The sequence below is a fragment of the Phytophthora cinnamomi genome (genome assembly GCF_018691715.1).
Source record: "Phytophthora cinnamomi strain GKB4 chromosome Unknown Contig1, whole genome shotgun sequence".
Lineage (NCBI taxonomy): Eukaryota > Oomycota > Peronosporomycetes > Peronosporales > Peronosporaceae > Phytophthora > Phytophthora cinnamomi.
In genome coordinates this window covers 419,796-447,453 of record NW_027150934.1, presented here as the reverse complement: position 1 = coordinate 447,453, position 27,658 = coordinate 419,796, and the positions used below count along the sequence as shown (strand labels likewise).

The 27,658-nt window shown below is 53.3% G+C and overlaps 8 protein-coding genes across 8 annotated transcripts; 2 read left to right on the top strand and 6 right to left on the bottom strand.

The window, feature by feature from the left end:
• Positions 1–9,910: 9,910 nt before the first annotated feature.
• On the bottom strand, positions 9,911–10,201 carry IUM83_06261 (trimeric autotransporter adhesin Hada; the record flags this gene model as incomplete). The annotated part of the gene is made up of 1 exon (XM_067930450.1): positions 9,911–10,201. One exon carries the CDS (start codon positions 10,199–10,201, stop codon positions 9,911–9,913), a length of 291 nt encoding a protein of 96 aa, XP_067800429.1.
• A 1,144-nt stretch (positions 10,202–11,345) lies between these two features.
• Positions 11,346–12,881, bottom strand: IUM83_06260 (Alkaline phosphatase; the record flags this gene model as incomplete). Its single annotated transcript, XM_067930449.1, has 1 exon — positions 11,346–12,881. One exon carries the CDS (start codon positions 12,879–12,881, stop codon positions 11,346–11,348), a length of 1,536 nt encoding a protein of 511 aa, XP_067800428.1.
• A 988-nt stretch (positions 12,882–13,869) lies between these two features.
• IUM83_06259 (Alkaline phosphatase) lies at positions 13,870–15,411 on the bottom strand (the record flags this gene model as incomplete). The annotated part of the gene is made up of 1 exon (XM_067930448.1): positions 13,870–15,411. The coding sequence occupies one exon, from the start codon at positions 15,409–15,411 to the stop codon at positions 13,870–13,872; it is 1,542 nt and encodes a 513-aa protein (XP_067800290.1).
• Positions 15,412–15,807: 396 nt separating this feature from the next.
• IUM83_06258 (Phosphoglycerate mutase family) lies at positions 15,808–16,631 on the bottom strand (the record flags this gene model as incomplete). The annotated part of the gene is made up of 3 exons (XM_067930447.1): positions 15,808–15,814; positions 15,932–15,943; positions 16,033–16,631. 3 exons carry the CDS (start codon positions 16,629–16,631, stop codon positions 15,808–15,810), a joined length of 618 nt encoding a protein of 205 aa, XP_067800291.1.
• Positions 16,632–17,044: 413 nt separating this feature from the next.
• IUM83_06257 (Phosphoglycerate mutase) lies at positions 17,045–17,866 on the bottom strand (the record flags this gene model as incomplete). Its single annotated transcript, XM_067930446.1, has 1 exon — positions 17,045–17,866. One exon carries the CDS (start codon positions 17,864–17,866, stop codon positions 17,045–17,047), a length of 822 nt encoding a protein of 273 aa, XP_067800284.1.
• A 4,115-nt stretch (positions 17,867–21,981) lies between these two features.
• On the top strand, positions 21,982–22,444 carry IUM83_06256 (uncharacterized protein; the record flags this gene model as incomplete). Its single annotated transcript, XM_067930445.1, has 2 exons — positions 21,982–22,025; positions 22,099–22,444. The coding sequence occupies 2 exons, from the start codon at positions 21,982–21,984 to the stop codon at positions 22,442–22,444; spliced, it is 390 nt and encodes a 129-aa protein (XP_067800285.1).
• Positions 22,445–22,557: 113 nt separating this feature from the next.
• On the top strand, positions 22,558–23,472 carry IUM83_06255 (Phosphoglycerate mutase family; the record flags this gene model as incomplete). The annotated part of the gene is made up of 1 exon (XM_067930444.1): positions 22,558–23,472. One exon carries the CDS (start codon positions 22,558–22,560, stop codon positions 23,470–23,472), a length of 915 nt encoding a protein of 304 aa, XP_067800282.1.
• Positions 23,473–23,540: 68 nt separating this feature from the next.
• On the bottom strand, positions 23,541–24,124 carry IUM83_06254 (Mitochondrial fission process protein 1; the record flags this gene model as incomplete). Its single annotated transcript, XM_067930443.1, has 2 exons — positions 23,541–23,732; positions 23,819–24,124. 2 exons carry the CDS (start codon positions 24,122–24,124, stop codon positions 23,541–23,543), a joined length of 498 nt encoding a protein of 165 aa, XP_067800283.1.
• Positions 24,125–27,658: the final 3,534 nt, after the last annotated feature.

The window sequence follows — 27,658 nt, the reverse complement described above, 5'->3', positions numbered from 1 at the left end:
CATGCGTTTCTTCTTCTTCCAGCGGAGGGGTTTCCGAAGTGGCAATATGCATAAGAGAGCTGGGTGGACTCTTACAGGCGTTCAGGATAGATGCATTCGGTATGAAGCTACCGGTGATATGATTGTGGGCCGATACGTTGCCGGATTACCATTTGAAGAAACCGGTTTCGCTATGCTACCTCCATTATTTCCAAGGTCGAAGATACTATTCAAAATGCAATTTCGCTTTGTTTTTCTTCTTTAACGACACAATTGTTACGCCCTGAAGCTTTTTGCTGGCATCACTTGTTTATCACCATGATTTTCTATCGCGCACATTACATTCAAACCATCCTCTTCATCAGAACGGACTCTTCGGTAATAAGAATGTCGTTGCACAGCTTTAGGACCGCATAACATGCCACTCGCTCTGATGATGTCCTACAGTCAAAACTGCGATTTTTACGGTACTATTGTTCTGCGCCAGCTGCAGACAATTCCGGTGCATTTTCCAGAAACTATGTCGTCTGCGACTTGGCTAGGAACACCAGTGTGGTAAAGGGTTAGTGCTGGCATTGGTACAGTTTGTGTTTTTGCCATGACAACAGAAGTTATCTATCGTGATCAGGCTGATGTGGCGCGAAGGTTGCGCCAAGTCGAGTTACGCGTACGCAATTAATCCATTGGGACTGCCCCCCCCATAGTATAACAGCAGTTTGTATTGTGGCGAAGCCAGCTTCTAAAAACACCGCGTGACGGCCTTCTCAGCTCACACTTCGACTCACAAACGCGACGTCACTGTTATCGGGAGTAGACGCCACGTGATTCCCAGAACTTGGCTAACGTAATTCCAGGGGACGATGGTAGCTGTTGTTATCGCAGGTGACATTCGCGTCACTCTGAGGCATATTGTAGTTGTTGGCAGGTGCGGGGATGAGCGTCTCACACCGCCTAGTTGTCTTCTTTTGTCCTTCTTCTCTTCCGTAGGGCCCTATGTTTGCCTCTACGGTTCGCCCTTTTGGTTTTATCCGCTCCGTTCTTCTGGTCGGTTCCGGTCCGTCTTTCAGCGGCCGCGATCCGTTCTCCGCCGGATTTGTACGCGCTCGAGCCTATCGCTTGTTGCTGCGCGTTGCTGGTCTGCTCCGGTGACCCGTCTTACGTTCTGTCCTTGGTCGCTCGTCCGGCCCTATCGTTTACCGTCGTGCGCCTCCTCTCCTCTCCTTCTCTTCCGTCGGCAGCTCTTCCGGCCCTATCGTTTGCCGTCGTGTCTCTCATCTCCTTCTCTTCCGTCGGTAGCTCGGCACTTTCGCTTGCTCCGCCCCTCCGTGACTTATTTAAAGTGCCTTCCTTTCAGACACTGGTTGGTAGGTTGAGTACACGCAGCCGACACGATGTAGCGCCCCGCGCGCGTTTTAGGCCGAGATCGATTCTTCTACACGCGAGGGTGTTGAGTTCGTAAACAGGCAGGCGTAGCAGAAAGCGTGTATTACTCCTAGGCTGATATGCTTGCGCGCTTGTGTGTAAATTCCGGACTGAGCTATCCTACCTACCACGAACTCTTTCGTTGGGCCCTCCACGTATCTTGTCGAGGCGTCGTAGCAGAGCGAATTAACGATGCCCATCCGGAGATAGCCTCGTCTTGGTTTCAGTATACCCGATGCGGCCCCTCAGTATTCGCACTTTAGCCGGCGCGACGGTTCGGGTTAACCGGTTCTACGGACCGGGATCCCGTGTAGTGGGTCTAACTTGACTCACTACTTTAGCTTACACGTTGCGCAACGTGTATGAGGAAGCGTGAGTACTTAGTAATTACTTAGGTTAATTATATTTGAATACACAAATATAAGTTAAGTAAGATAGGATTCCAAGTGACTTAGATTAGGTAAAATGAGAACTGTATTGTTTGTAAATTGATCTTCCTCTAAAATCTGCTAAAACTGTTTATCATCTATGAAAGGGGTTGACGGCGGCTGGCTGTCAGAGCCCCGCTAATATGCACGTCTCTAATTGGTAGAAAGATGCTGCTTTCTACCAATAGGATCTTTGGGTATGTGTGGACCACTCATTGTGGTGGCCAACTTCAATGTATCCATTGGTGTGACTTACATCAAGGTGAGGAAGTATCTAAAACCATTAACAGATATTTATCTGGGAAACTATAAGTGACAATTGCCATGCACAAGTGACAGTTGTCACTTGTGACCGTTGTCATGCACAAGTGACTGTTGTCACTTGTGTGTGTAACCCCGTTACACCATCCCCCCGTTAAGCTTAGACGTGTCGGTCTCGACACGTCAATTAATATTGACTGCTTGTCAATTGTTTGTGTTGGGGATTTCCGTGCTCATGAGCAATGAGCACGACCAAGCTGAAGACTGCCATTGCAGCAGAGTGTAAATTCTCTGTTGCCGAGTACCATGCGCGGTAGCGCGAGGTGCGCCGCTACCACGGGGACAGACAACACAGTGTCTGTGTACGATTCTTCGATGTCGACCGCGTCTATGCGTCGACATCTCTAAGCGAATTTCTGTTGCTTACCGTGATCGGGTAAGCAAGCGCCAAAGCACTTTGAGTCCTTCTCGAAGTGAGGCAAGTATTAGCAACTCCACGCTGTTGCGGTGGAGGCTGGTGTCCGTGCGCCGTGCGAACTGTCCGTCCAGGTGACGGTGTGTATTAGCAACCGCGACCACAACAGGTATACTATATGTATACCTGAGAGCTTCAATGATCTCCGTGCTAATTATCTAGCACGCGAGTCGTCAGGCGTTGTAGATTATTACAGCGCTCGCACTACCTTCTTGCTGGTAGTGCGTGTTGGGTTTCGTACTCCTTCACCATGTCCGGAACGTCTTCCATCAGGACGTTCCGTGGTTCCCACGTGTCGCGTTGGGGAGGGAAACCTCTCCAGCGAATGCGAAAAAATCCGGACCTCGGATTGTTTTCCTATGATCAACAATTCGCTGGACGATCCAGCGAATTTCTCCGCGTGCGTCTCGCAGCGGTGGCGGAGGTGGTGGAAACACGCCCCGATGGTCAACGCCGTGTTGACCTTCATCTCGTGTTGCTCCACGACCAAGTGACGGTCGTGGAGTACCTTCAGAGCGCGGCGGTTGCCGCTCTGTTCCTTCGTGTCCCGGCTGTGGCGGTCTCCCAGACCGCCTTGAACGTGCCGGTCGGGTTGTAGGCCCGACTGTATTAACTGCTCCAGCGCGTTGTCGCGCTGGAGAGGAGGGGTTCCCCTGCCGAGTCTGTCTCTTCGGGTCAGACGAGCCACTTGGCTCGTGCTGGAGGTATGGCTTTAACCGCCCGACATCAAATGTCGGGTGGAGCCGCATGCTAGACGGTATGTCTAGCGTGTATGCGTTACCGTGGCGTGCCATCACCGTGAATGGCCCGATGAAGCGCGGAGCAAGCAAGCTTGCTCCGAAATCCGAAACTGCATGTTTGGGCAGGTTTTGAGTAGATAACAAAACCAATGAATCCACGTTGAATTCATTTGTGTTGCCCCTGCCAATATTATCGGCGTTCAGCTTCTGTTTATCTACAGAAGCTGCTATCGTGTCCTGGACAAACCGAATTACGGCTTGTCTTTTATTGACAAAGTCAATCGCATCCGAGCTGAAGTCATTCAGCTCGCTCTCCGCTAGAGGCCCTGCCTCTGCGTGGTTCTTCGCGCTGTCTGCGCCCTGCGCAGACCCGTGGTCCTTGTTCTTTGTGGAGTCTGTGTTCTGCACAGACTCGTTTTCCTTGTTCTGGGGGTCAGCGCCCTGCGCTGACCCTTGGTTCTTCCTGCCAAGGTCTGCGCCCCGCGCAGACCTGGTTGTCTTGTTCCTTGTTGTCGCGGCTGACACTGTGCAAGTGTCAGCGGCTTTTTGCGACAGCTGTGTTGCAGTCGTAGATCCTCCCCCACTTAAAGTGGGAGCCATCACTCCGAGTAAACTCGGTAGACGTGGATGCCGCATGGCATTCACGTAGAACGGTGTATGCCCGGTCGAGGCATGCACTGAGTTATTGATGGCAAACTCTGCCATCGATAAGCACTCGCTCCAGTATTGGAACGAGTGAGCGTAGCTCTTCAACATATCGACGAGCACGCGATTCACGCGCTCGGTTTGACCGTCCGTCTGCGGATGATCCGCAGTCGACATGGAAAGCTGGCTCCCAAGAAGTGTAAACACTTCTTGCCACAGATGCGCTGTGAAGCGCGGGTCTCTGTCCGACACAATGTCGGACGGCATGCCATGGTGTTTGAACACCATGTCGACGAGCAGACGGGCCGTCTGCTTCGCGGTTACCTCTGCCGGCACCGCAGCAAGATGTACCATCTTGCTGAAGCGGTTACGAAGACCACAACACCGGTGTTCCCTCCGCTATCCGGGGGAAGACCAAAGATTAAGTCCAAAGACATGGACTTCCAACACTCCGACGGAGTCGGTAGTGATTGTAAAGGAGCCTGCGCGAATGGCGCAGGCTTTACGCGTTGGCATACCTCGCAAGCACGGATGTACTTGCGCACCCACTTATACTGGTGGTGCCAGTAGAAGTCGCGCGTGAGAAGGACGTAAGTCTTCTCACGTCCGAGATGTCCCGCAGTCGGGGCATCATGATACTCGTACATGATCCTGAGTCGCAGGTCATGGTCATTCGGCACGACAACGCGGTCCGCGTTGTCGTTGACTGCATTGTAAAGAAGCAGTCCGTCGTGCACCCGATATCGGTGTGCACGCGCACGAAGGTGCTTGGGCAACTTCTGACGAGCCTTGTCAGAAGGTGCTGTGCCATAGACCAGCAAGAGTTTCGCGTCCGCGTCGTGCGCGTACGCGGCCTTCACATCATCCAACAGAGACGATGTGGGTTTGTTCGATCGCATGACGTCAATGGCATTGACGTCAGCAGCTTCTGCGTAGTCCGGCCGACGTGATAACGCGTCGGCCACTACATTCAATCTTCCGGGTTTGTATTCGACCCGGAAGTTATACTCCGCAAAGAATGAGAGCCATCTCGCCATTCTTTGTGATATGTGTGGCGACTTCACTGCGGTGCGCAGTGAAGCATGGTCGGTGTAGACCACAAATGGTCTACTTCCAAGCAAATACACTCGGAACTTGCGAGTGCGTACTTCATGGCAAGGAGTTCCTTGTCATGCACCGGATAGTTGCGCTCAGATGGCTTCAGCTGACGCGATTGGTAGTAGACGACACAATCACGGCCCTCGTGATCGTGCTGCATCAACCCGCATCCGATCGCGAAGTCGGATGCGTCGCACAATACGTGAAATGGTCGATCTTGGTCAGCCACTGCCAAGACGGTGCCTCAGTCAAGCCCCGCTTGACTGCATCGAATGCCTTTTGGCAATCGGATGTCCAATTCCACACAGCTTCTTTCTTAAGAAGCTGTGACAGCGGGCGAATCTTGCCCGCATAATCCTCCACGTACTTGCACAAGTACGTGGCCAAGCCAAGGAACTGCCTCAGTTTCTTGACACTGGATGGCGTTGGCCATTCATTGATCACTCTGACCTTTTCCGGGTCAGGGCGAACGCCATTTTTCCCTACGAGACACCCGAGGACGGGTATCTCGCTCGCTCCGAAGATACACTTCTTCAGGTTCGCGTGGAGCTTATGCTTTCGCATAAGCTCAAGAAGCTTCCGGAGATGCACCCTGTGCATCTATACGTCGGTCCTCCCGTTCACAGCCCGGCTGTGGATGAATACATCATCGAAGTAGCTCGGTGCGAAATCGAGCACCGAGCGCAACAAGTGCGTCACGCACCTGTTGAAAGTCGCAGGGGCGTTCTTGAGCCCCTGCGGCATTACTAACCATTCCCAGAGCATGCCGCTTGGCGTGCTCACTGCCGTGAGACGGATATCGCTCTCACGCATTAGGATTTGATAGAATCCGTCTCGCAAGTCGAGAGCACTGTAAACGGTGCTCCCGGCCATCGAATCGATGATAACATCTTTTCGCGGTATCGGTGTCTGCGCCGGTACCGTCGCATCGTTCAGCTTGTTATACGCATGAACGATGCGCCATCCGCCCTGTGGCTTTTTGACACAGAACGTCGGGGCACTGTGCGGGGACTTTGATTCCCGCACTTGTCCTGCTTTGCGACGACTTTCAAAGAAGTCGTCGATCGCCTCCACTTGATCTCGCGGCAGTGGCCACTGCCGCGTGACACAGTACTTCGTGCCCGGCACGAGATCAATCTCGTGCTGAATGCCCTTATCCTGCGGAAGCTCCGCAGGAATTTCTTCCGGGAGTACGTCTTTGTACTCCCTCAACAATTCGTAATAGGGACTCGACTTCAGCGAGTCCCAACCTTGTTCCTCGAAGCGCTCTCGCTTCGTCTTCGCATTGAGAGTGTCTTCACTCTCAGTGGTACTTCCCATGAAGAGCTGCCTCAGCTCTTCGCTCTCGCTCGCCGTTCTTTCGCTGTTCGAAAGAACGCAGACCTGCTCGATGCGTCCATCGTGCAAGTCGCGTGTGAGCGCTTCCAGCTCATGGCTGGAAGCGAAGTCAACTCCGACGCCGTCGTCGGAGGATTAGCGAGTTCCAAGTCACGATACTGGAATCCAGTATCGGTGCGCGTCAAGACGCTTAGCGTCTCGACATCCGGCGTCACCGCCGCAGTCTGCCCAGCAGACTGCTCTTGTTGCGTCTCGGTCCCGGACCGAGACTTGCGCAGCGTTCTCCGCTTGCGCCGTCTTCTTGTTGTGCGGAGCCGGGCTCCGCACATTTGATTTTTCTGGTCCAGGCCCGGCCGTGGACAGTTGTTCGCCGGCGGACCCTGTCCGCGGGCGCACGGTATCAAGCCCGGCTTGACCGCATTTTCCTTCGTGCAGCCCGGCTGCACGGTATTGTGTCCTTTCGCCGGCAGACCCTGTCTGCGGGCGCGCGATATCAAGCCCGGCTTGATCGCACGGCGCTTCGTCGTGCAGCTCGGCTGCACGACAGCATGCAAATTGCGTCAGTGCGGTACGTTTGCAACCGTCCGCACTGTTTGCAGCGTCAACTCCCGGAGTTGACACGCCTTCGTCACCTCGACGCCATTTATTGGCGGAGCCCCTCATGACCGAGGGTGCGTCGGCTCCCAGAGCCGACGCGTCGTTGTCGACCTGACGTCTTCGGGTCAGGGACTGTCCCTTACACGCTTGAATGTGTGTATTGGTTCCCGGAACCAGTACGTCTTTTTCTCCTGACGTCGGCAGCCTTGCCGACGTTGGCCTCACTTGTGCGCGTCCTCGCGCACTTTCTGGGCACTCCGGGACAGCAGCATTAAGCGCTGTCTCGACTGGTGAGCCGCACGCACCAGCAGGTGCGTGCGCTGCGGTAACAGGGCCATCGCTCTCTGTTCCGTTGTCGCGGCTGAAGCGCACGAGCGTGCGCTTCTTCCAGTCTATCACCGGATCATGCCGTGCAAGCCACGATATGCCCATTACTACGTCGAACTTATCGTCCAGGACCAGGACGATAAAGTGTTCGACAAACACTTGTTGTTTGTACGAGAAGCGCACGTTCACGACGCGCTTCTCGGTCTTCACGATGGCACCTGTTGCCAGTCGTACCTCCAGAAGATTTCGAGGTGTATCTACCTCCTCGAAGTCAAGTCTTGACAGGCTTCGTAGTCGAAAAAATTGTTCGACGCGCCTGAATCTACCAAAGCTCGAAGAGAGTCACTCGCTCTCTTCGAGTAAACCTTCAAGATGACTAGGTTCGGCCTGTCATCTTGTTTCTTGCAGTGAGAGCTGGCCTCACTGGGGGCTGCAGTCCTCAGTGTCGCGTGTCCGATGTCGGCACGCGCGACTGCATTACCAGTAGGGCGCCCCGCGCCTACTGGATGTTCGCGTTTTTTTGTTGGTCCGCGGCGATGCCTAGCATCGCCACGACGGCCACCTCCAGGGGGCGTGGGAGCTGTGCACTCCCGTGCAAAGTGACCAATCCTTCCGCAACGGAAGCATCGCACGTTGCCTCCCTGCTGCTGGTAACCAGCAGTTGTTGCGTTCGAGAGGTCCATTGGTTCTGGGCCTCCCGTCCTCGCTACCGGGCGCGGTTGCGGCCTCGGCACGTTTGCATGGAGTTTAACCTGCCGCAGGCTAAACTCTTCCTACATGGCAAGAGTAATTGCAGCTTCGAGAGTACTCGGGTACTCTCGGAAGGGATAGGTCTTCACAGGCCCATCTCTAAGCCCCTTCATGAACGTGACGACCTTGGTCGCCTCGTCAATCGGGTTAGTCACGATATTTGATACCAAATATCGTGCGCGCTGCGCGTAAGCATGGACGTCATGCTTACCCTGCTGCAGGTCGAGGAACTCCGCCCTCGACCGGAACTCGTTTTGCGGGGGCTCAAACGCTTGTTTGAGTTCCTCTTTGAACACTTCGTACGTGCTGAAGCACGTAGGATCGGAGAGTCGGCGTCCATACGCCCAACTCCTTGCGCGTCCGCCAAGGCAGGACATGGCGAACGCGACCTTCGACAGCGGGTCGACGATGCGTCGAGCCGCTATGGCTGTGTCGAGCTCGACAAGCCATCGGAGGAGAGGCTCGCCCTCTCTTCCCACGTAATTGCTTACGCTCAACTTTAATGGTTGAGCACGCGGTGTCGTCCCTGACGACGCCGTCACTGAGGAAGCAGCATCATGCTGCTCCTTCATGATGAAACCCAGAGCAACACCATGTTGCTCCGTCGGCGATAGCGTACGCAGCATTGTAGCTATCGCCGCTTCTCCAATGACTGTTGACAGTCGTTGGAGGGCTTCCCACTCTGGGTCAGACAGGTGGGGGCAGTCAGCGCGTGCAACATGCGTTGCAGGCGTGTTGGAGCTCTCCATGGGCACCTCCGTGCTCATGTGGTTCTCGGCTACGCGTTCGTACACCCCGTACGAACGTCAAGCAGTCGGTCGTTGGACGGACTACAAAGTGCTACCAGGTGTAGTGGGTCTAACTTGACTCACTATTTTAGCTTACACGTTGCGCAACGTGTATGAGGAAGCGTGAGTACTTAGTAATTACTTAGGTTAATTATATTTGAATACACAAATATAAGTTAACTTAGACAAGACTCCAAGTAGCTAGTTTAAGGTAAAATGAGAACTGTATTGTTTGTAAATTGATCTTCCTCTAAAATCTGCTAAAACTGTTTATCATCTATGAAAGGGGTTGACGGCGGCTGGCTGTCAGAGCCCCGCTAATATGCATGTCTCTGATTGGTAGAAAAATGCTGCTTTCTACCAATAGGATCTTTGGGTATGTGTGGACCACTCATTGTGGTGGCCCACTTCAATGTATCCATTGGTGTGACTTACACCAATGTGAGGAAGTATCTAAAACCTTTAACAGATATGTATCTGTTAAACCATAAGTGACAAATGTCATGCACAAGTGACAGTTGTCACTTGTGACCGTTGTCATCCACAAGTGACTGTTGTCACTTGTGTGTGTAACCCCGTTAGATCCGGTTACACCGGTGAATGTTATCAATGACCGGTATCTATCGGTATCCCCATTGGAACTGGTAATACCGGGATGTATCGGCTCTCGGAATAAGATGGGATCTGTGGGAGGCCATAGACCCCATGGAGCCGCCACTTCGAAACTTTCCGACTCCACCACAGATTGTCGGTGAAATGTAGGCCGTATTTGGCACTTTGTATGTAATCGTAGGAAATATCGCGGACAAATCGGCAAAAATGTGAGCGATAGAACAAATGAACATATAGGAAATTGTATACACTCACAAAGGCGAACGAATGGCACGTGTTTCGTAGGTGACACATCCGACGCGCTAGGATTGGTAGAAAACAATTCACACCGTCAAGTCGATACCTCCTGCATCATGAAGACCCGCAGTGCGACCAAGCAAGTTAAGGAGAACCTGTAGTCGAGTACACCTAGCTAGCCGCTGTCTACCTCTAAGCGCGGCTCGGCTCCGCTCACCACTGAGCCCAGCTTGGCCTCGAGCGCCTCGAGCACCACCGAGTCCAGCGGGACCTCGAGAACGCCACCGAGCCCAGCTTGGCCTCGAGCGCCACCGAGCCAAGCTTGGCCACGAACGCCACCAACTGCAGTTTGACCTCGAGCGCCACCAACTGCAGCTCGGCCTCGAGCACCACCGAGTCCAGCTCGACCTCGAACGCCACCGAGCCCAGCTTGGCCTCGAGCGCCACCAACCGCAGCTCGGCCTCGAGTGCCACCAAGTCCAGTTTGGCCTCGAACGTCATCATGGCCCCGGTCTCCGTTGAGTCTGTCTCGCCTCGTACCCCACCGTCGAGCAGTCTATTTTCAGCACCTTCGACGTGCAACGGTGACGTGTTCCCTTCAGCCACTAGCTTGGTGGCGTCCCCCTCCCCCTCAATCGGCCAGCTCACCGTCGCCTTGGGCTGCTGCGAAAAATGGGAGTGAAACAAGAGAAGTCATTGTGCAAGATGTAAGGGATGCATGCGTGTCTTCCAAAACACAGCGCGCGTATCGAGGTAGCTTGGCGCTTATATCTCGACGGATTCGATCAACTAAAGGTGACGAGGCACCGATGTATTTTACAAGCCCTAGTCAGCTCGACCTCACATACTTTACGCCGAGTGATTTTGAGGCGTTCCTGTAGGAGAATCGCAAAAGTGTCAGTGTGGGGACGCTAAGTGGGGATCGCAGCGCAATAAGGGATCTCTATCGACGTCGAGAAATACCTCTTCCTGCACATTACGAGAAGGGAATGGCTACATTGTTTTCTTCGGCTACAAAACTCGATTAGACATTACTCAAAAGCAGGCACAAAAAAATATTGAGGGTAGGAATGGAGAACTTGCCTCTCCTAGCTTCGACTCGCAAGCGCAGAGCATCCGGGATATCCCTCGGAACTACGTTCCGCCTTCTAAGCGCTCGCAGAGCTTGCCATAATTGGACAAAATTCAGTGTATCTCCACCAATAATAAGAGAGACTTTGTTGCCCGCGAGAATTCCTACGTTTTTCCTAGATAAGTGAATGGCGACCACTCAACTGGATATTCGAACTTATACGCGCCGAACGCAGAAAATAACGCAGAAGGTTTGATACAAAAACAGCGAGCCGCGCTTACAAATTCAGGAGAATCTACAATAGACAGGCAAGCGGTTATACTGTATGCAACATTATAGATAGACTCCGGTATTTCGGGTACCCCGTCAGGTAAGTATTTTACGCGGGTTTGGGTACCCAATTGTGAGCTCGGAAGAAGACACACTCATAGTTTAGTTATCTTCCCTGCTAACCCCCATATCGATCCTAAGCTACTGTAGAGCTGCAAGTAAATGGAAATAATATGTTAGTTTACGAGCAACTTTGCCAGAAACTTGAACAAATAATTGCCATGAAGAAGGTTCTGGCTGCACGTCCTAGATGACGAGGGGATCTTCAAGCACCGTGACGTTGCGGTGCTTCATCGTCTCCAGTTCTTGCTGGTGCTCCAGCCCCAGGAAAGTCGTCATTAGCTTGTTCAGGTACGTGTTTTCGTGCACGCCCTTGCACATGCGCTCGAATAGTAGTGGGCCCTTGCAGTACAAGTTCACGTCAGTGCCCACGTGACCAATCGTGGTCCAGTCAATGGCAGCGCGCAAACTAATAACGTGACCCAGTTCAATCATAACGTTTTCCAAGTCACGTGTTTCGTCGACCGCCGTCGCAATTTCAGTGACGAGCTCGACCACCTCTTCGTCCATGACCGTGGTGACGTTGGTGTAGTTGGCAAAAAGCATCTTGGACGAAGTAAGCAAAGCTGTTTTGCACGTCTCATTGGCACCAGCAGCACAGTCTCCACCCTCAAGAACACCTTCCAGTTGCTCCTGCATAGCCTCCGTCGACATGTTCTGCAGTTGCAGCTCGGTCGGGTACCACGCGTACGGATATGCAGGGCCGCGCCCGAGCGTCAGGCCGCCAGTGCCGTGATCGGCAGCCGATAGCATCGCGGTATTGGGGGACTGCTCGACGTGGTTGAGAACGACTGCGACGGTCTCATCAAAAGCGATTGCTTCCTTCGCCATTGTGCCAGGGTCGTTCGAGTGTCCTGCATGATCCACACGAGAACCCTCGATCATGATGAAAGAGCCGTGCTTCTTGGCCTGCTCATTGTTGCGCAGAATGCTCAGCACGATGTCCACCATCTCCGGCAGACTGGGCTCACGGGCAGTCGTTTGGTTACTCGCCAATTCGCGGAGACGGTCGACCTCGTACGACATGTGGTTCTCGTGGAAAAGGCCGAACAAGCGCAGCGCGCCCGACTCCTGGTTTGCCGACTGGTAGTCGACCAGATCCTGGTAGTTGTTCGCTAGCGTGTATCCGTTAGCCTCCAAGTCGGCGAGCATCGAGTCGTTGAAGTGCCTCTTGCCACCGCCCAGCAAGAAGTCCAAGTTCTTGTTAGCAACGTACTGGGTAGCGATATCGTCTTCGGAATCACGGTCAACAACATGAGAAGCGAACGATGCAGGAGTTGCGTGGGTCACACGACAGGTGACGATCATACCAGTCACCATGCCTCTCGCCTTGGCAGCCTCGAGCACAGTGCCCAACGGCTGCTCGTACGTGTCCACAGCGATGGCGGAATCGTACGTCTTGTAACCCGTCGAGTAGGCCGTCGCGGATGCCGCTGAGTCCGTGATATAACTGGTGGACGAGTGGGTTTGGACGGTTCCCATGAGGTGCGGGTCAATGTGCAGTCGAGTCTTCAGGGTCGGGTCAAGCACGGTGCGCGCAAGGGTGAACACGTTAGGTCCCGTGCCGTCAGGAATCATCATGATGACACTGCGCGGGTCTTCTTCATTCTCATCGAAGTTGTAGTCCACATCGACGGTCTTGTACTCGTAGCGGGTATTAGCGGCGCTGGCGAGTGTCGAGACTGTCGCGCACAAAACCACAACGCGAGTGATGTTGATCATCGCAGAGGCAGTTTGGCAATCGATGTGAATGAGCCGAGGCAAAATGAAGAATGTCGAAGATGTAGTCAAGTGAAAACTCCGCTGACCGCACGGTACTACCGTGACGGTAGGCTGCCATTGATACGGAGCCCTTCATCTGTCAGGCGTTGCTGCGGGAACAGTGGCGATGGTTGGGTCGTGCTCATGCAGAGATTTATCAACAGCTGTGGAGTGGCGGATTCCCATCGAGTGTTGCAGCGAATCTTGATGAAGCTCGAGATTAATTTTAATCGGGCCTTTCCTGGGCAAAGGAGGGACATGATCCCGTGCCGTGAGGTCAACTGCAACGGCCCCGACTCGGGGCCCCCGAGGCCTCTGTCACGGACTGTGTAGACTGTGACATGATAGCTTACTCAACAGATCGGCGGCACGGGGAGCGCATCGTGATTGAACCTCTGTGAGACCGTGGGCCCCAAGGTGGGGCAGGTGGGGCCCCCACCTGAGTTCGTTGGCTCTTGCCTATCGCCCCGGTGTACATGTAATACCGCTAATAAATACTACAGTAGTACAATTCTAGCTGCTACATGTATCTGCATAGCTTTTCTTTCATAGTGTATCGTGTGCGTCTTGGTCATCGCTGGACGAATGGATTTCACACATCGAAGTGTGTTGCCGGGTCAAACGGGCAGGAGCAATGGTCTCCATCGCTACATGTCAATGAGGCTTACATTATATGTCGGCTTGAGGCTACCACCACATCAGTAGAAAGCATCATTCCGTGAGTTGATGTTGAAACTCCGAATGCGGAATGGACCAACTAATTCAAGAACCTACGGCAAATAAACCGGATGTTGGTGGCATTGTGTACTGAGGCTGGCGTCACAACTCGATCCTGGTCTTTGGCGGACGGCAACAGCATTTAATTTAAGTGCCAGCTATTACGCCAATAGTATTCCTCTTCGGTAGCACTTGAAGTTGCAAGTCACAACTCGCGCCTTGCGTCAATGGATCAGAACGCCAGCGGTTCTTCAAGCACGGAGATGTTGCGGTGCTTCATCGTCTCTAACTCTTGCTGATGCTCCAGGCCTAAGAAGGACGTCATCAGCTTGTTCAAGTACACGTTCTCGTGCACACCCTTGCACATGCGCTCAAAGATTAACGGACCCTTGCAGTACAGATTGACATCCGTGCCCACGTGACCCACGGTGGTCCAGTCGATCCAAGCTGGCGCGCTAATCACGTGGCCCAGCTCTACCAGAACGAAGTATAGATCACGCGTTTCGTCAACTGCGGTGGCGATTTCAGACGTGAGCTTCGCCACTTCATCGTCAGTGACAGACGTCACGTTGGTGTAGTTTGCCAACATCGACTTCGCTGACTCGAGCAGAACGGTCTTGCACGTTTCGTTTGCTCCCACTGCGCACTCGTCGCTAGCCAAAATGGAATCCAAGCGCTCCTGCATGACCTCGGTCGACATGTTCTGCAGTTGCAGCTCGGTCGGGTACCACGCGTAAGGGTATTCCATCCCACTGCGTCCGAGCGTGAGTCCTCCAGTTCCGTGATCGGCCGCAGACAGCATGGCGGTGTTCGGTGACTGCTCGATATGATTCAGCACGACGGCAACAGTCCCATCAAATGCAATTGCCTCCTTCGCCATTGTGCCAGGGTCGTTCGAGTGTCCAGCATGGTCTACACGAGAACCCTCGATCATGATGAAAGAGCCGTGCTTCTTGGCCTGCTCATTCTTGCGCAGCAGACCCAAGACGATCTCGACCATTTCAGGAAGGCTGGGTTCGCGAGCCGTCGAGTCATTAGCAGCCAACTCACGAAGACGATCAACCTCGTACGTCATGTGGCTGTCCTTGAAAAGGCCAAAAAGACGAAGAGCGCCAGATTCCTCGTTGGCGGATTGGTAGTCAAGTAGGTCCTGGTAGTTGTTCGCTAGCGTGTATCCGTTAGCCTCCAAGTCGGCGAGCATCGAGTCGTTGAAGTGCCTCTTGCCACCGCCCAGCAAGAAGTCCAAGTTCTTGTTAGCAACGTACTGGGTAGCGATATCGTCTTCGGAATCACGGTCAACAACATGAGAAGCGAACGATGCAGGAGTTGCGTGGGTCACACGACAGGTGACGATCATACCAGTCACCATGCCTCTCGCCTTGGCAGCCTCGAGCACAGTGCCCAACGGCTGCTCGTACGTGTCCACAGCGATGGCGGAATCGTACGTCTTGTAACCCGTCGAGTAGGCCGTCGCGGATGCCGCTGAGTCCGTGATGTAACTGGTGGACGAGTGAGTTTGGACGGTTCCCATGAGATGTGGGTCAATGTGCAGTCGAGTCTTCAGGGTCGGGTCGAGCACAGTGCGCGCAAGGGTGAACACGTTAGGTCCCGTGCCGTCAGGAATCATCATGATGACACTGCGCGGGTCTTCTTCATTCTCATCGAAGTTGTAGTCCACATCGACGGTCTTGTACTCGTAGCGGGTATTAGCGGCGCTGGCGAGTGTCGAGACTGCGGCGCACAAAGCCACAACGCGCGAGATGCAGGTCGTCATGAAAACGCGAGTGCGCAATTCAGAGCAAAAGGTAGAGTGGCGAAGCTACAAGCTTGCGCAGTTTAGGTGAACTATCCTCCGCAATTTATACGGAGATCTGCACCTATCAACGGCTACGGCGTCGCAGAAGTACGGATACAAATTTGACTTGGCGTGTTCCAAGTTGGAAGCTGCACGCCACTCGTTGTTGCGAACTTCAAAATTAAAATCCCCATCAGCGATTAATTTGTTAAGCGAGAGCGACAAAGTAGGGACACTGCGGGTTGACGCCAGGCTGCATCCTATCACCGTGTATACGATAGAGCTGCCACTTCAACGCAATAGACTTGGCTAAGATCTTGCTGTCGACGTTTTTGCGCAACAAGATCAAACTTAGGATGGGATTTCGCTGTTGACTCAAGGCCTACTCAAATTGCAGTGCCGAGCACACATCGTATTAATAGTACGTGAGGATGGCAACGACTTGGAGTATTTGACGGGACAGCTAATCCAAATTTGTGTTGCCCTTCGATGACACTACCTTAAGGGATCGCTGCCTCCTCAATGAGTAGCGGTAGGAATTCCGCTGTACTAAGGCTGTATTCACGGTGACCGATCACGCGAAGAAGTGCTGCGCCAAACACACTGTGCGAGATAACACCCACTCCTTGCGTCGACATGTTGGAAAACACCACCTCCAGAAACTTGTTGGCGCGAGTCTCCAGCTCCGAGTCCGTCTCTCGATGGCCCGAAGTCCACCACGGATCCGCATCCGATTCAAAACCGCTGAAGTCCAGCGCTGGGTATTGCAGTTTCTTCTCCGAAATGTTGCGGCGCTCGTCACAAGTGTCCACACCCAAGATTTCGCGAGGTAGCTCTGATGGCTTGCTGCTAATGTTGGTCTGACTCTGGTAGACGATGGTGAAAGTTTTCAGCGCACGCTCAAGGGGGGAGATCAGCACGTGTTCAAGCTGTAAACCACGGCTGATCTCGGTGTTGAGCCTCACGGACGCTTCGTTCGCTTGTTGGGTGCCTCTGGAAGTCAACGGTGCATCAAGAAACTCCGGTAGCATGCAGTAATAGTTGTTCCACGCGTCGCTGCCGTACTTCTCGATAGCCACGTTGTGTGTGCCTTCACCATGGCGCAAAAAGACAACGAGCTTCAAACGAACCCCGTTGCGGCGTCTTGCATCAATTGCAGTCTGCACGTCTCCCCACGTCTTCCCTTCCACGAGGCCCATGCGAGGAGGGTTTGATGCCGGAAGAGGTTGAGTTGGGTCGCCTTGGACGAAGAACCCTGGGCTATAGCGCAAACGCCCCGCCGCCACCGCTTTTCCTACCGCAAGCAGCGCGAATACAGCCGCAAAGACCGACACCAACACTCGGGGCATTACTCCTCTCCGTCAAAGTCGAGATAGAACTAGAAATAAGAAGTGGCCGGTTCTGATATGGTGAGACCGTGTCGATAGATGGGTTTCCAATGTCAGGTAGGCTCCATCATAGCTCCATCACACGAAGAGACCGTGGCTGTGAACAAGTTGTATCTAAGTCATTTACACACGCAAGCGTCAGTCATTGACGGCCGACAAAAAGAAAACAAGCAAAACCCCAAAAGCGACCTAAGCTAAAGCAATGCAATGCAAACTCCCGCGATCTATACGGCGTCCTGTTGCAGTTCCTCCTCCGTGGCATCCGTGATGAGTAGCGGGATGAACTCGGCGTTCCTCGGCCGGTAGTAGCGGTGTCCGACCGCGGCGAAGCAGCCGCGGCTGAAGCCGCTGTGCGAGACCACGAGCACGCAGCTCTCGGGGGCCTCGTAGAAGACCTCGTCCAGGAACTCGGCGGCGCGCGCGGCGATCTCCTCGTTGGTCTCGCGGTGGTCGGGCTGCCACCACGTGTCGCTCTCACTGGCCACGTGGCCGAAGTCCAGGCGCGGGTAGGCCACCTGCTTGGGGGTCATCAGCTTGCGGCGGTCGCAGTTGACGACGCCCAGCGTCTCGCGCGCAAGCTCTACGACCGACACGGGCACGTCCCGCAGGCGCGCGAACACGCGGTCGTACGTCTGCAGCGTGCGGTCCAGCGGGGACACGAACACGCGCTGCAGCTCGAGGCCGCACTTGGCGACCTGGCGCTCGAGCATGAGCGCGGCGGCGTCGGCCTGCGCGCGGCCGTGCGCCGTGAGCGGCGCGTCGATGAACTCGGGGCGCATCTCGTACTGCTGCTCCCAGATCTTGTCGCCCACGCGCGCCTTGGTGGCGTTGTGCGTGGCCTCCCCGTGGCGCAGCAGGATCACCAACTTGATGCGGCGCTCCGGGTGCGCCCGCTCGAACTTGCGCATGAATGCGTAGACGTCCGGCCAGGCCTTGCCGTCCACGAGGCCCATGCGCATGGGCGGGTCGCCCATCTCGTCCACGGGCTCGTCCGACATGCCCATGAGGAAGAAGCCGGGCACGCAACGGAGCTGCTGCTGCGGCATGGTCGGTCAGAGCTTTTGGCGCTTGGGTAGGGTGGCGCTACGTGGGGACGAGAAGGTGTAACGGACACTGCGGTTCAGACGTTCTGTTTTTTTCGCAGGGATGGGAGTCTCGGACTTAAGCGGGACGATTATGTGCCACGGATTAGTATGGCGCGTTGATGACGACGGCCGAGTGAGGTCGCCGCAGAGAAAGCCAAACTCAACACGCGGCACTCTGTCCGGTGACGACAGCAGCTTGGCGGGTGATGCGGCGTTGGCAACTAATAGTAGTGGTGGACGGCAGCGCCGGACCTTACTTAATTATGCGCGGAAAGCTGATAGTCGTTGGCAGCCTGTGAACATCGACCAGTTTGGTCTCGGAGCAGTGAACGATCCCCCGCCACCACAAAGAGGCAACGTAAGTTACTTTCGTGGGCGGTGAGTTAGCGGACCCAAGCACCATGTGGCATCAGGACAGGAGCCAAAGATCCAAAGGACAAGCAATTGGGGTGTTGCTGTGTCCCCTGCCAGAAAGATTTCCACACTTGATTCGCCCACAAAGGCAATTCAAACAACTTGCTCTTTCTTGCCTGCCAATCAAGTCAAGATATTAGTTGCGACTGTACACGCGATCACACGTAGCTGTCAACGCGCAGGCCAGTTATTACGAACCGTATTGAGCCTCAGCAATTGCTCAAGTTGAAACTCGACAGTACTTGCTTGCATACCACTTGATTTCTTCGTGTTGGGCCTCGACACGTACCATCGCAACCCCCCTCCCCCGACACGAAGTTGTATCGGTCATTTCCTGATTTCTCCGACCAAGATCAAATCAGCCCCAGCCTACCAGATTTTCAACTTCACAACCCCGCTTTCTGCAGCTGCCGATATGACTTCGGGTAATTTGCAGATCCAGTATTGCGGCCTCCTCTGGTACGTCCGGCAAAGCCTAGGTGGTCTACACTTTCGCTAATCAGCCCTCTCTTTGACTTAATTGGATGGATCCAGGCTTCTCGCAAGCGTGTATATCGTCCGCACCAAACGTTCCGAGGCAGCAAACGTCTCCTTGATCATACAACGCCCACGCATCTATGGTGGTCTTTTAGCCATCCCACTCGATCGTACAGTCCGACTCCTCCAATGCTCCTCGAAAGACGTCGAACGCAACATCATCCGCCTCCAGTACGGTCGGCGCGGCAGACACCTCATCATGCGCGCGGCCAACACTGTCAAGCACAAAGAATGGATCACAGAGATCACATATTCCATGGCAACATTCCAAACGTCGGAAGTCATGAGCAGAAACTCTATCACTGATCAACCGCGTTTCCCCCAAGCCTCGAAGGCGACAAGCGTTGATAACCTGCCCGTGACAAGTATTCCTCTACGGCTGTCACAGTCACTTGACGCCATCAAACGGCTAGCTGACGGTTATGATAACCTCGCAGTCCAATGGGCTCAAGTGGCGACGGAGACGCGACAGTTTAGCGCGGAAATCGCTAACCTTCAATCGCATCGTTCGATCCCGCGCGGTGCTCGACCAAGTTGACCTCCTACTAGTTAGGTTGTCATCATCCTAGCAGCAACGAGTCCCACTCGTATCAACTCACCAGCATGTTAGCTGAGATCCAGAAGCAGCCAACTTGGTTGCATTCAACCAGTCTCGTTCAACCACTCCAACGCGCATGTCCAGTCTCGACCGTATCATCATCAAACGGCTGCCATTCATCTCACCATAGCCCTGCAGTCACCAATACATCTATGTTCACTGATAAGCGTTCAGTAGCGTTTACCCTCTTCACTTCAGCGGATCGAGTACAGTAGCAACACAGAAGTAACCAAACCATGTGACGAACGCTTCAACTTGCGTTCAGAAACAATCAGACCCACCCCACCAAAGGTTGAACGAATCGATGTACTACACTCGTAGCGATCGCAAAGAATTTTTCTAGGGCATTTCCTGATTTCCTCGCTTGCAGTCGGCCAAGTGATTATTTAGTGGCAGATTTTAGCCGCCCACATCCGGATGAGACCCCACCTCACGCAGGACTGTCTTACTTTCGTGTCGCTTACAAGTAAGTACACCTAGCACCATCCGAGAGCTGGCTTTCAATTAAATACCATCGACAGAACCCTCACCGTTTCGCTGTATGACTTTACTGCAACGCAATACACCTTCCCGGTGATTCTGCGAGGCACGTGAGTAATTATTTTAAAGCCAGCTCAAATCAGTGGTGCTCCACTCACGAGATTCAGGGTCCTATCAGATTGGATCCAATGCCGTCACAAGACCACTAAAATGGACAGCAGAGATCATTTCGCCTGGTATCTGAGCCAGTAGTTGCTGACTCCAAGAACCGACTTGACCATCAGCAACTGGATTCGAACGCCCTACTTGCTGTGATAATTATCCGATCCTGGTGAATTTTATCTGCCTTCACGTCCGTCTTCTGCGTGCCAGATACTTGATTTCTGCAGCTCTACTCCGCGAGTTCACTTTCAGTTATTATTTTCCAATTTGCTTCCTCGAGAAAACACTGGCCAAGTCTCTTACTAGCTTCACCACAAGCTACTACTTCTCACCACTGCAATGGCGTGCGGTAAATTCCACGTTCAATCGTACAGCCTCATTTGGTAAACTTCACACGAAAACTAACCTTCACGCAAAATTGAAAACTGCCACGTACTGATCGGATTTATGTCGGAATGCTGTGTTTACAGGTTCCTAAGCACCATCTACCTGGTTCGCGCTGCAACCCCAAAACTACCCGCCACGACGAGTACGAAGGCAGCTTTTAACCTCGTGATACAGCGCCCACGCGTCGCCGGCGGCACTTTGATAATTCCGCTCGACTGCACCGTGAAGGTCGTAAAAGATTTTAGTAGCGATGCCGCCCACAACTTAATTCGTCTTGAGTACGGATTGAAGTCCAAGCGTCTTATCATGCGCGCATCAAGTCCACTCCAGCGTGGTCGATGGCTTAATGCTATCCTGACAGTATTACAACAGTTAGTAGAGCTCGTGCCGTCGTCAACTGCAACTTGCAACTCGACTAGTACGTCCAAATCCCGACAAGCGCCCCAGTTGGCCAACCGTACCAAGAACTCACAACCAAGTCGATCGACTCAGCCACTTCAAGCCCACTCAACAAGTACCAGCGCGACTAATGCCACCGCGATGCAACGCGATGCCAACCTCGCATCAACTCGTTCGTTCTCGGCATGTGGGAAGACTGGTATATCCAGGTCAACGCCCAAGACCGCTCGACATGCACCGCATTCCCATCACTCCCAGGTAGCTCCAACCAGCTCAAGCTATTCTCTCCGACGAATGCTTCGACAAAACATTCCGGACGCCATTCAATTTTTCACTACCGTCGGCCAGATCGTCGCAGCTGCTACCTAAGCTGCTGTAGTGGTGCATACCTTCTCCTGTTCCTTTCAGGCTACTAGCAATACCATCTCAAGATGAGATACGCTCGACGCAAAGGCTGCTTCCGACAATAGCTCTAGTATGCGTGACGACAGGTGTTGATGGAGCTTCATAACATTTCAATTTCAGAGCGAGAACATATTCCACTGACCATATCCTACAACCGAAATCCCAACGTAGGTGTTTCTAGTTGATGTATCTCCTTGATGTTCAACAACACAGAGCCGATATCAATGTTAGACTTGTCTGGATTTTCCAACATCGTGAGAACTCAACTGATCTCGAACCACGCTTGGGGGTGAACACCATAGTAGGCTCCTACTGCAGTGATCATCGCCAATAAGTTTAGTAATAACTTGGTGCACGAAAGTTAAGAGGTTGGTGGGGTGAATTCCTTGCAAGAATCTGCGACCATCGTAAGTCATGGAAATAGCATATGCCGTGCCACTTGATTCAAGTGTTGTCATTCCACTGGGCACTACATATTTACCAGCAGCACAGCAGTCCTGCAAATGCGTGACGGGTAAGCTGTTCGCGCTATGCTGATAGCATCGTGGGTTAACGCTGGATATTGTATTGTCCCGCCACCTTGAACGAACCAAATTTGTGTTTGTCACGCGGAGGATAATTCTTCTGCGACTCTCGCGTCCGCCAGTCCCTACTTCACTTGCCAACTCACTCGAAAGTACCGCTATCCCTGCCAATGCCTTGCTGCAAGTTTCAAATTCAATCGCACGGCATCTTCTGGTACGTCCAGGTAGCCTCGTCTGGCTGCCTTCTTCACGCCGCTCACTCCAGTTCAATGTCGTCACATGCAAAGGTTCCTCTGTCCAGTGTACCTGGTGCACATCGCAGTGCCCGCACCAAGCAGCACTCGACGCCCCAGCCCAGCAGTCTTCACCCTTGTAATCCAGCGTCCTCGCATAGCCGGTGGCTTCCTGACGATCCCCCTCGACTCGACCGTGAAGCTTCTGCCGTGCTTCGGTACCGACGCAGACCGCAACACCATCCGGCTGCAGTATGACAGCACCGTTGAGGAACAAACCCAGAGCATCGTGATGTGCGCGTCCAGCGCCGCCGAGCGCGAAAAGTGGCGGGGTGCCATCACGTCAGCAATAGACGCAGCCCAAGACGCTCGTAACCACGTGTGCAGCAGCTCGAATTAGCCGCGCACGACCACCTCAACGCCCGCTACGCAGTGTCTCATCAGGGCGGGGTTCTCTTGCGCATGATCTGCACAAAGACAAAGATTCCAAGCGTAGTTGAAGCCGCAAGAACGATGCTCTTCTTCACGCCGCTGCTGGTGCTCCTCGAGCTGTTCGTCGCTCCGTCGCTCGCTCTAAATGGCCGCGACGAGTCCGACGTGCCGTTCACGCTCCGCTACGTCCCAGGCTTCTTCAAGCAGGGCACCCCGTCGGTGGAGGTCCCCGACTCGAACCCGGAGCACCTCGGACTGCTGGACAACGTCACGTGGAGAGACGTCGACGCCTACATCGATGAACGAGCGACGCAAGGCGTCGCAGTGAAGCTTTTGCTCTTCTTGCGTCACGGAGAGGGCATCCACAACGTCGCGGAGGCCAAGTACGGCACGGCGGAATGGGAGCGATACTACCGCAAACTGGTCGAGTACACGGACGCCAAGCTGACGGACTTGGGCGAGCAACAGGCCGCGAGGGCGTCGGAGAGACTGGATGAGGAGCTGGGGAGAGGTTTGATCATCGAGGAGGTCGTGGTGTCTCCCTTGGAGCGCACGCTGCACACGTCCATGATCGCGTACCAGCACCACGACGAGATCCCCAAGCGCTCGATGGAGTGGCCCCGCGAGACCATCGGCGTCTGCACGTGTGACCTGCGCGGCACCATCTCGTCCAAGGCGCTGCAGTACCCGCGCGTTGACTTCAGCGACGTCTGGAGCGACGCGGACCCGTGGTGGACGCCCGACCACCGCGAGACCGACGCGCACATCGACGACCGCGCGCGCGTCTTCCTGAACCGCGTCTTCTACGGTGACAGGGCCTCGCACGTCGGCGTGGTCACGCACAGCGGCATGACGCACGCCGCCATGCGCGTCATCGGCCACCGCGAGTACAGTGTCGCCACGGCCGAAGTGGTCCCGTTCCTCCTGGAAGACACCCGCAGCGTGAACGCGATCCCGTCCGTCCTGTCGGGCAAAGGCAACAAGACGCGCAAGTAGAAGCAACTAAAGGCCAGCCTCGTATACGTTTCCATTGCCAACAAAATCGTTTTTTTTTTCTGTTGGAGTCACTTGCCGATACCGTCGACGAACGCTTTGGACCACTTGCGCAGTGTGTTGTCCATGGCGACGTCGACGAAGCTGTCGATCGGGTGGATAATCAGCGGGATCACGCCCAGTCCAATGGCCGTCGGGGCCCAGCGCCGCACTGTCGGCGAGCTCTTGACCGCCCGTTGCACCGCAATCGAGCTCATCGCCACCTACAGGTCAATCAATGCGTAAAGTAAGGTCTCCGATAGTCGAGCTCAATTCCGTCCATAGATTGACAGCCAACCCGCCGACGTACCACTCGGTTGATCGTGAAACCGGGGATGACGACGCTGGCCATGGTCTGCCACGCCAGCGTGTCGATGGTAGCGTCGACCACTACGGCATTGCGCTTGAGGGTGGAGATGCCCTCCGCCAGAGCTTTCTTGTGCGCCTTGCTGGCCTTGTCGACCGTGTCCCCCAGCACGTAGCCAAAGGCGAAGAGGTAGGACGGCACTACCAACCGGGGCACGATGGGCCGGAACGACTCGCCCAGCTCATTGGCGTAGCCCAGGTAGCGCACCAGCGACTCGCGCCAAATGTCCTTGTCCTTGGACTGCGCCATGGCCGTAAGTTACGACTCGTAACTAACTAAAATGCAGTAGTGCTGTACTGTACACTACAGTATTAATAAATCCTCCTCCAGGAAATGTATGTAGTCCATATACACAATATGATTGGTCATAAAACTGCCTATTCCGACGATTTGCCACGAAGACGCCAGATGATTGGGTGAAAATTGTAATATGCTCACAAAACTTGACGTAAAAGAACCCTATTCCTGATAAAAACGAGTTGAGCAGACAGACCAGACTCCGGCAAATCTATCCAACGATGTTTTTTCTGATCCCAGACAGAGTAATACATGTATTCGATTGAGGCGTCAAATGGGGCCAAGAGTCGTGATGTGAGAGCTGAATCTACTGCGATCTAGGTAACAAAAATTAGCAAAAAGCGCGCAGGCGTGAGCTTTCAGATGCTGCCAGCAGAACTTGAATCTGACACGTACTAGATGTAGTAGTTCACAGCTTACAGCCGAATACTGAATTTTCATGTGGAACAGAAGTCAAAGTGACCTTTCGGTGGTCATTATATGTAACGATCGCAACGTGAGATTTTGCCGCTTGTGAGACTTGCTTGAACTATGGCGGAGGACTCGACGGAGGCGCTCGCGAGGTCGCAGCTCGAGATTTTGTACCGATTGGGGATCTTGGAGCGGAGCCCTGAGGATGGAGAGCTCGAGAGTGAAGACAGTCGACTGAATCAGAGCCACGAGGCCTTCCTGGCAGCTCTACCCCCTCCAACACAGATACATTCGATGCACACAAGACCTTTGCCACTTTTTGCAAACGATTCGAGTTCAGCAAGTCTAGTTGCCAGTGATAACAGAAGTGGTGATTACTACTCTGAAAGTAGTGGTGAAAAGCTGCCTAGGGTCTCCAGACACCACTTACACAACCACATGCCTCGACGAGGTAGATGCTTGAGATCTTCAGGGTCATTGATGTCGTCTTTTGATTCAGTGGCACCTCAGACAATCAAGCGAGACAATCGGATGCTTCAGATGTGGTTTCGGCAATGGAGAGTTTTTGTTCAAGGTCGTCGAGAGAAAGCGCGACTTCGATCAGCAGTGGGTGTGTTCTTGAAGCAGAGTGTTATCACCAAGTGGACGTGCTTTCTGAGGCAAAGACGGTATGAGCACGATAAGAAACGCCTTCTTGATTCTTGGAAATTATCTCGGGCAATATTACATTGGGCCCAATGGAAACAACGGTGTCGAGCGGTGCGACGATTGTTAAACGGAGGTCGGAGTTCCTTCATGGGCAGATTAATGCAGCAGAGAATATGGCGACAATGGATTCATTTTTCCAAGCGGAGTATGTACGTGAGTAATGTTTTGAGTGAGCGAACGCGCTACATTCATTGTAGGCTCATTCGAGCTGTATGGACTGAGCTTCGAATTCACGCTTTTCGCGCGCGAAAAACTCGAGAAGCGCTTGGTAGATATTTTCAAAGCATGCGTAAACTGCAGTCTATCCAAGAACGACAGCGTTTAATGTGCTCGCAATACCAGGTAAAGGTTAATCTAGAGCGGAAACGAGTGCTGCTCCGTCGATGGCGAGCTTTCGCTCAGAGATCTGGTCGCAACAAAAGGCTTGCGTTGAGGGTGCAATTCGATGTTTGCCGGAGAAGGTATTTCTCGCTGTGGTGTCAAGCTGCTTGTACTTCTGATCGTATCGCAAATTTACGAAAGAAAATTTCTTCACGAACCCTTTGCCAACACTTTTTCGCGTGGGAAAAGTTAGCAAAAGCAATTAATCTTGGTGATCAAGTGAGGAGCCTTAGGGAAAAGAACACCCGAGAGGTTTACTTCCGCGCCTTCAAGGACCAGGCCAAGTTCAGCGCTCATTGCAAACATGTACAGATCGCAATGACCCACCTCCGTTTATCAAAAATCGTTGCTTATCTTCATGCATGGACTGTCGAGAGAAAAAACAGGAATGAAGGAATTCGTCAGATACGACACATGTGGCAAGCACGTCTTTTGCGATGCGCTTGGTTTGAAGGCTGGTATAGACTCCACCACAAAAGACGAGCGATTAATCATGCCTGCCGTACCCTTGAAGTCCGTCATTTTAATGCCTGGAAGCGGTTTCATCGCGCACACCAAGAGTTTTACCTTCACGAAGCGCGTGCTGGAGAGCTGCATAACAAGTTTTGTTGCCAACGAACTCTCATGAGATGGAAAGTCTACCTGGGACTGCGGTTAGAACATAGGCGAAAACTCGCTAAGGCGCAGGAGTATTACCAGAAACGCTTGCTTCAACGGGGAGTAGTCATTTTGTGGAGTGCAGTGTACCGAAATGCTCAGAACTCACTGCGGAGCCACCATCTCCGGCAAAAACTGCGTCACTCAACTAAGAAGCGTCATTTTCACGTGTGGCAGATTTTAGTGCAGACGAAGAGAAGAAATGCAGAGCGAGTGTATAGTCTACAGCAGTGCTCTGCGTACCAGAGATCGATCTGTAATCCGTCTAGACGGTCGTGGGATCGGTGGACAACTTTTGTTTCTTTGCGTAAGCAGCGTCATCGTTGTGACCAGCATTTTCGATTGCATGTTAAGCGTCGCGTATTGTTTGATTGGCATCGACAAGCAAAATTGGAGGCCCGGTGTCGTGCGATTGCTTTACGAAAAAGTATGAAAGCGGTAAAGAACATACTTGCGTGTTGGAAATCTCGAGTGGAGAAGTGGAGGAAAGTGTGTGCGATTCATGAACTGGCTGAGCGGGTGTATGAGCGAAGGCTATGCACTCGAGTCATGCGAGATTGGCGGTGCTGGTCCAGTCATTATCATCGTGTTCGTCTTTGTGGTCATTCTATACAACGGCGGCTCGAGTCGAAGCTACAATCGAATGCGTTTATCGCATGGCATGAGAAATTTCAAGTGAAAAAATGTTTTGCCAAGCTACGCCGCGGCCGACTACAGCGTCAAATTCGCGCATGCTTTCATTGCTGGCATGCCTACTTTTCGAAGCAGAAAGCATTCACCCGCAAACTTATACACTTTAAACAGGTGTATGGAGTTTACCCTGTCTCGTCGATTGTGGCGCGCGTGTGGGACCGTTGGAAACACGCAACGACCCAAAGTAGGCATACCAAACTACTGCACAGGAAATATTTACTTAGACAAGCTCGTCGGTGCTGGTTCCATTGGAAAATTTTCCGTGCTGCTTACCGCGCTCTTGGAGTCTGGAGACACGTAGCAGCAACGATGTCAAGCAGTAACAACAGGCTTGGGATGCGTATACGTCGTTTGCGAGAATCCCGACATTGTGCTCTTCAAAGACGTATGCTTGACGAGTGGAAGGGCATGATTCAACAGAGAAGGAATCTTCAGGATCGGCAATCTCTTTGCAAGCATAAACTAAATCGCGAGTTAGAAGGAGCGCACTGGAACTTACAAAAAGCAATTCAGTTTCATCTGAGCAGTTTGTTTCGAAGGTGGTGCGCTGCTGTCAACAAGGACACCAATCTTGCCATGGGTCATTATCGCACGCGACTGCTTCGAGTGGTCGTTCGGCTGTGGTGGAAAACTACC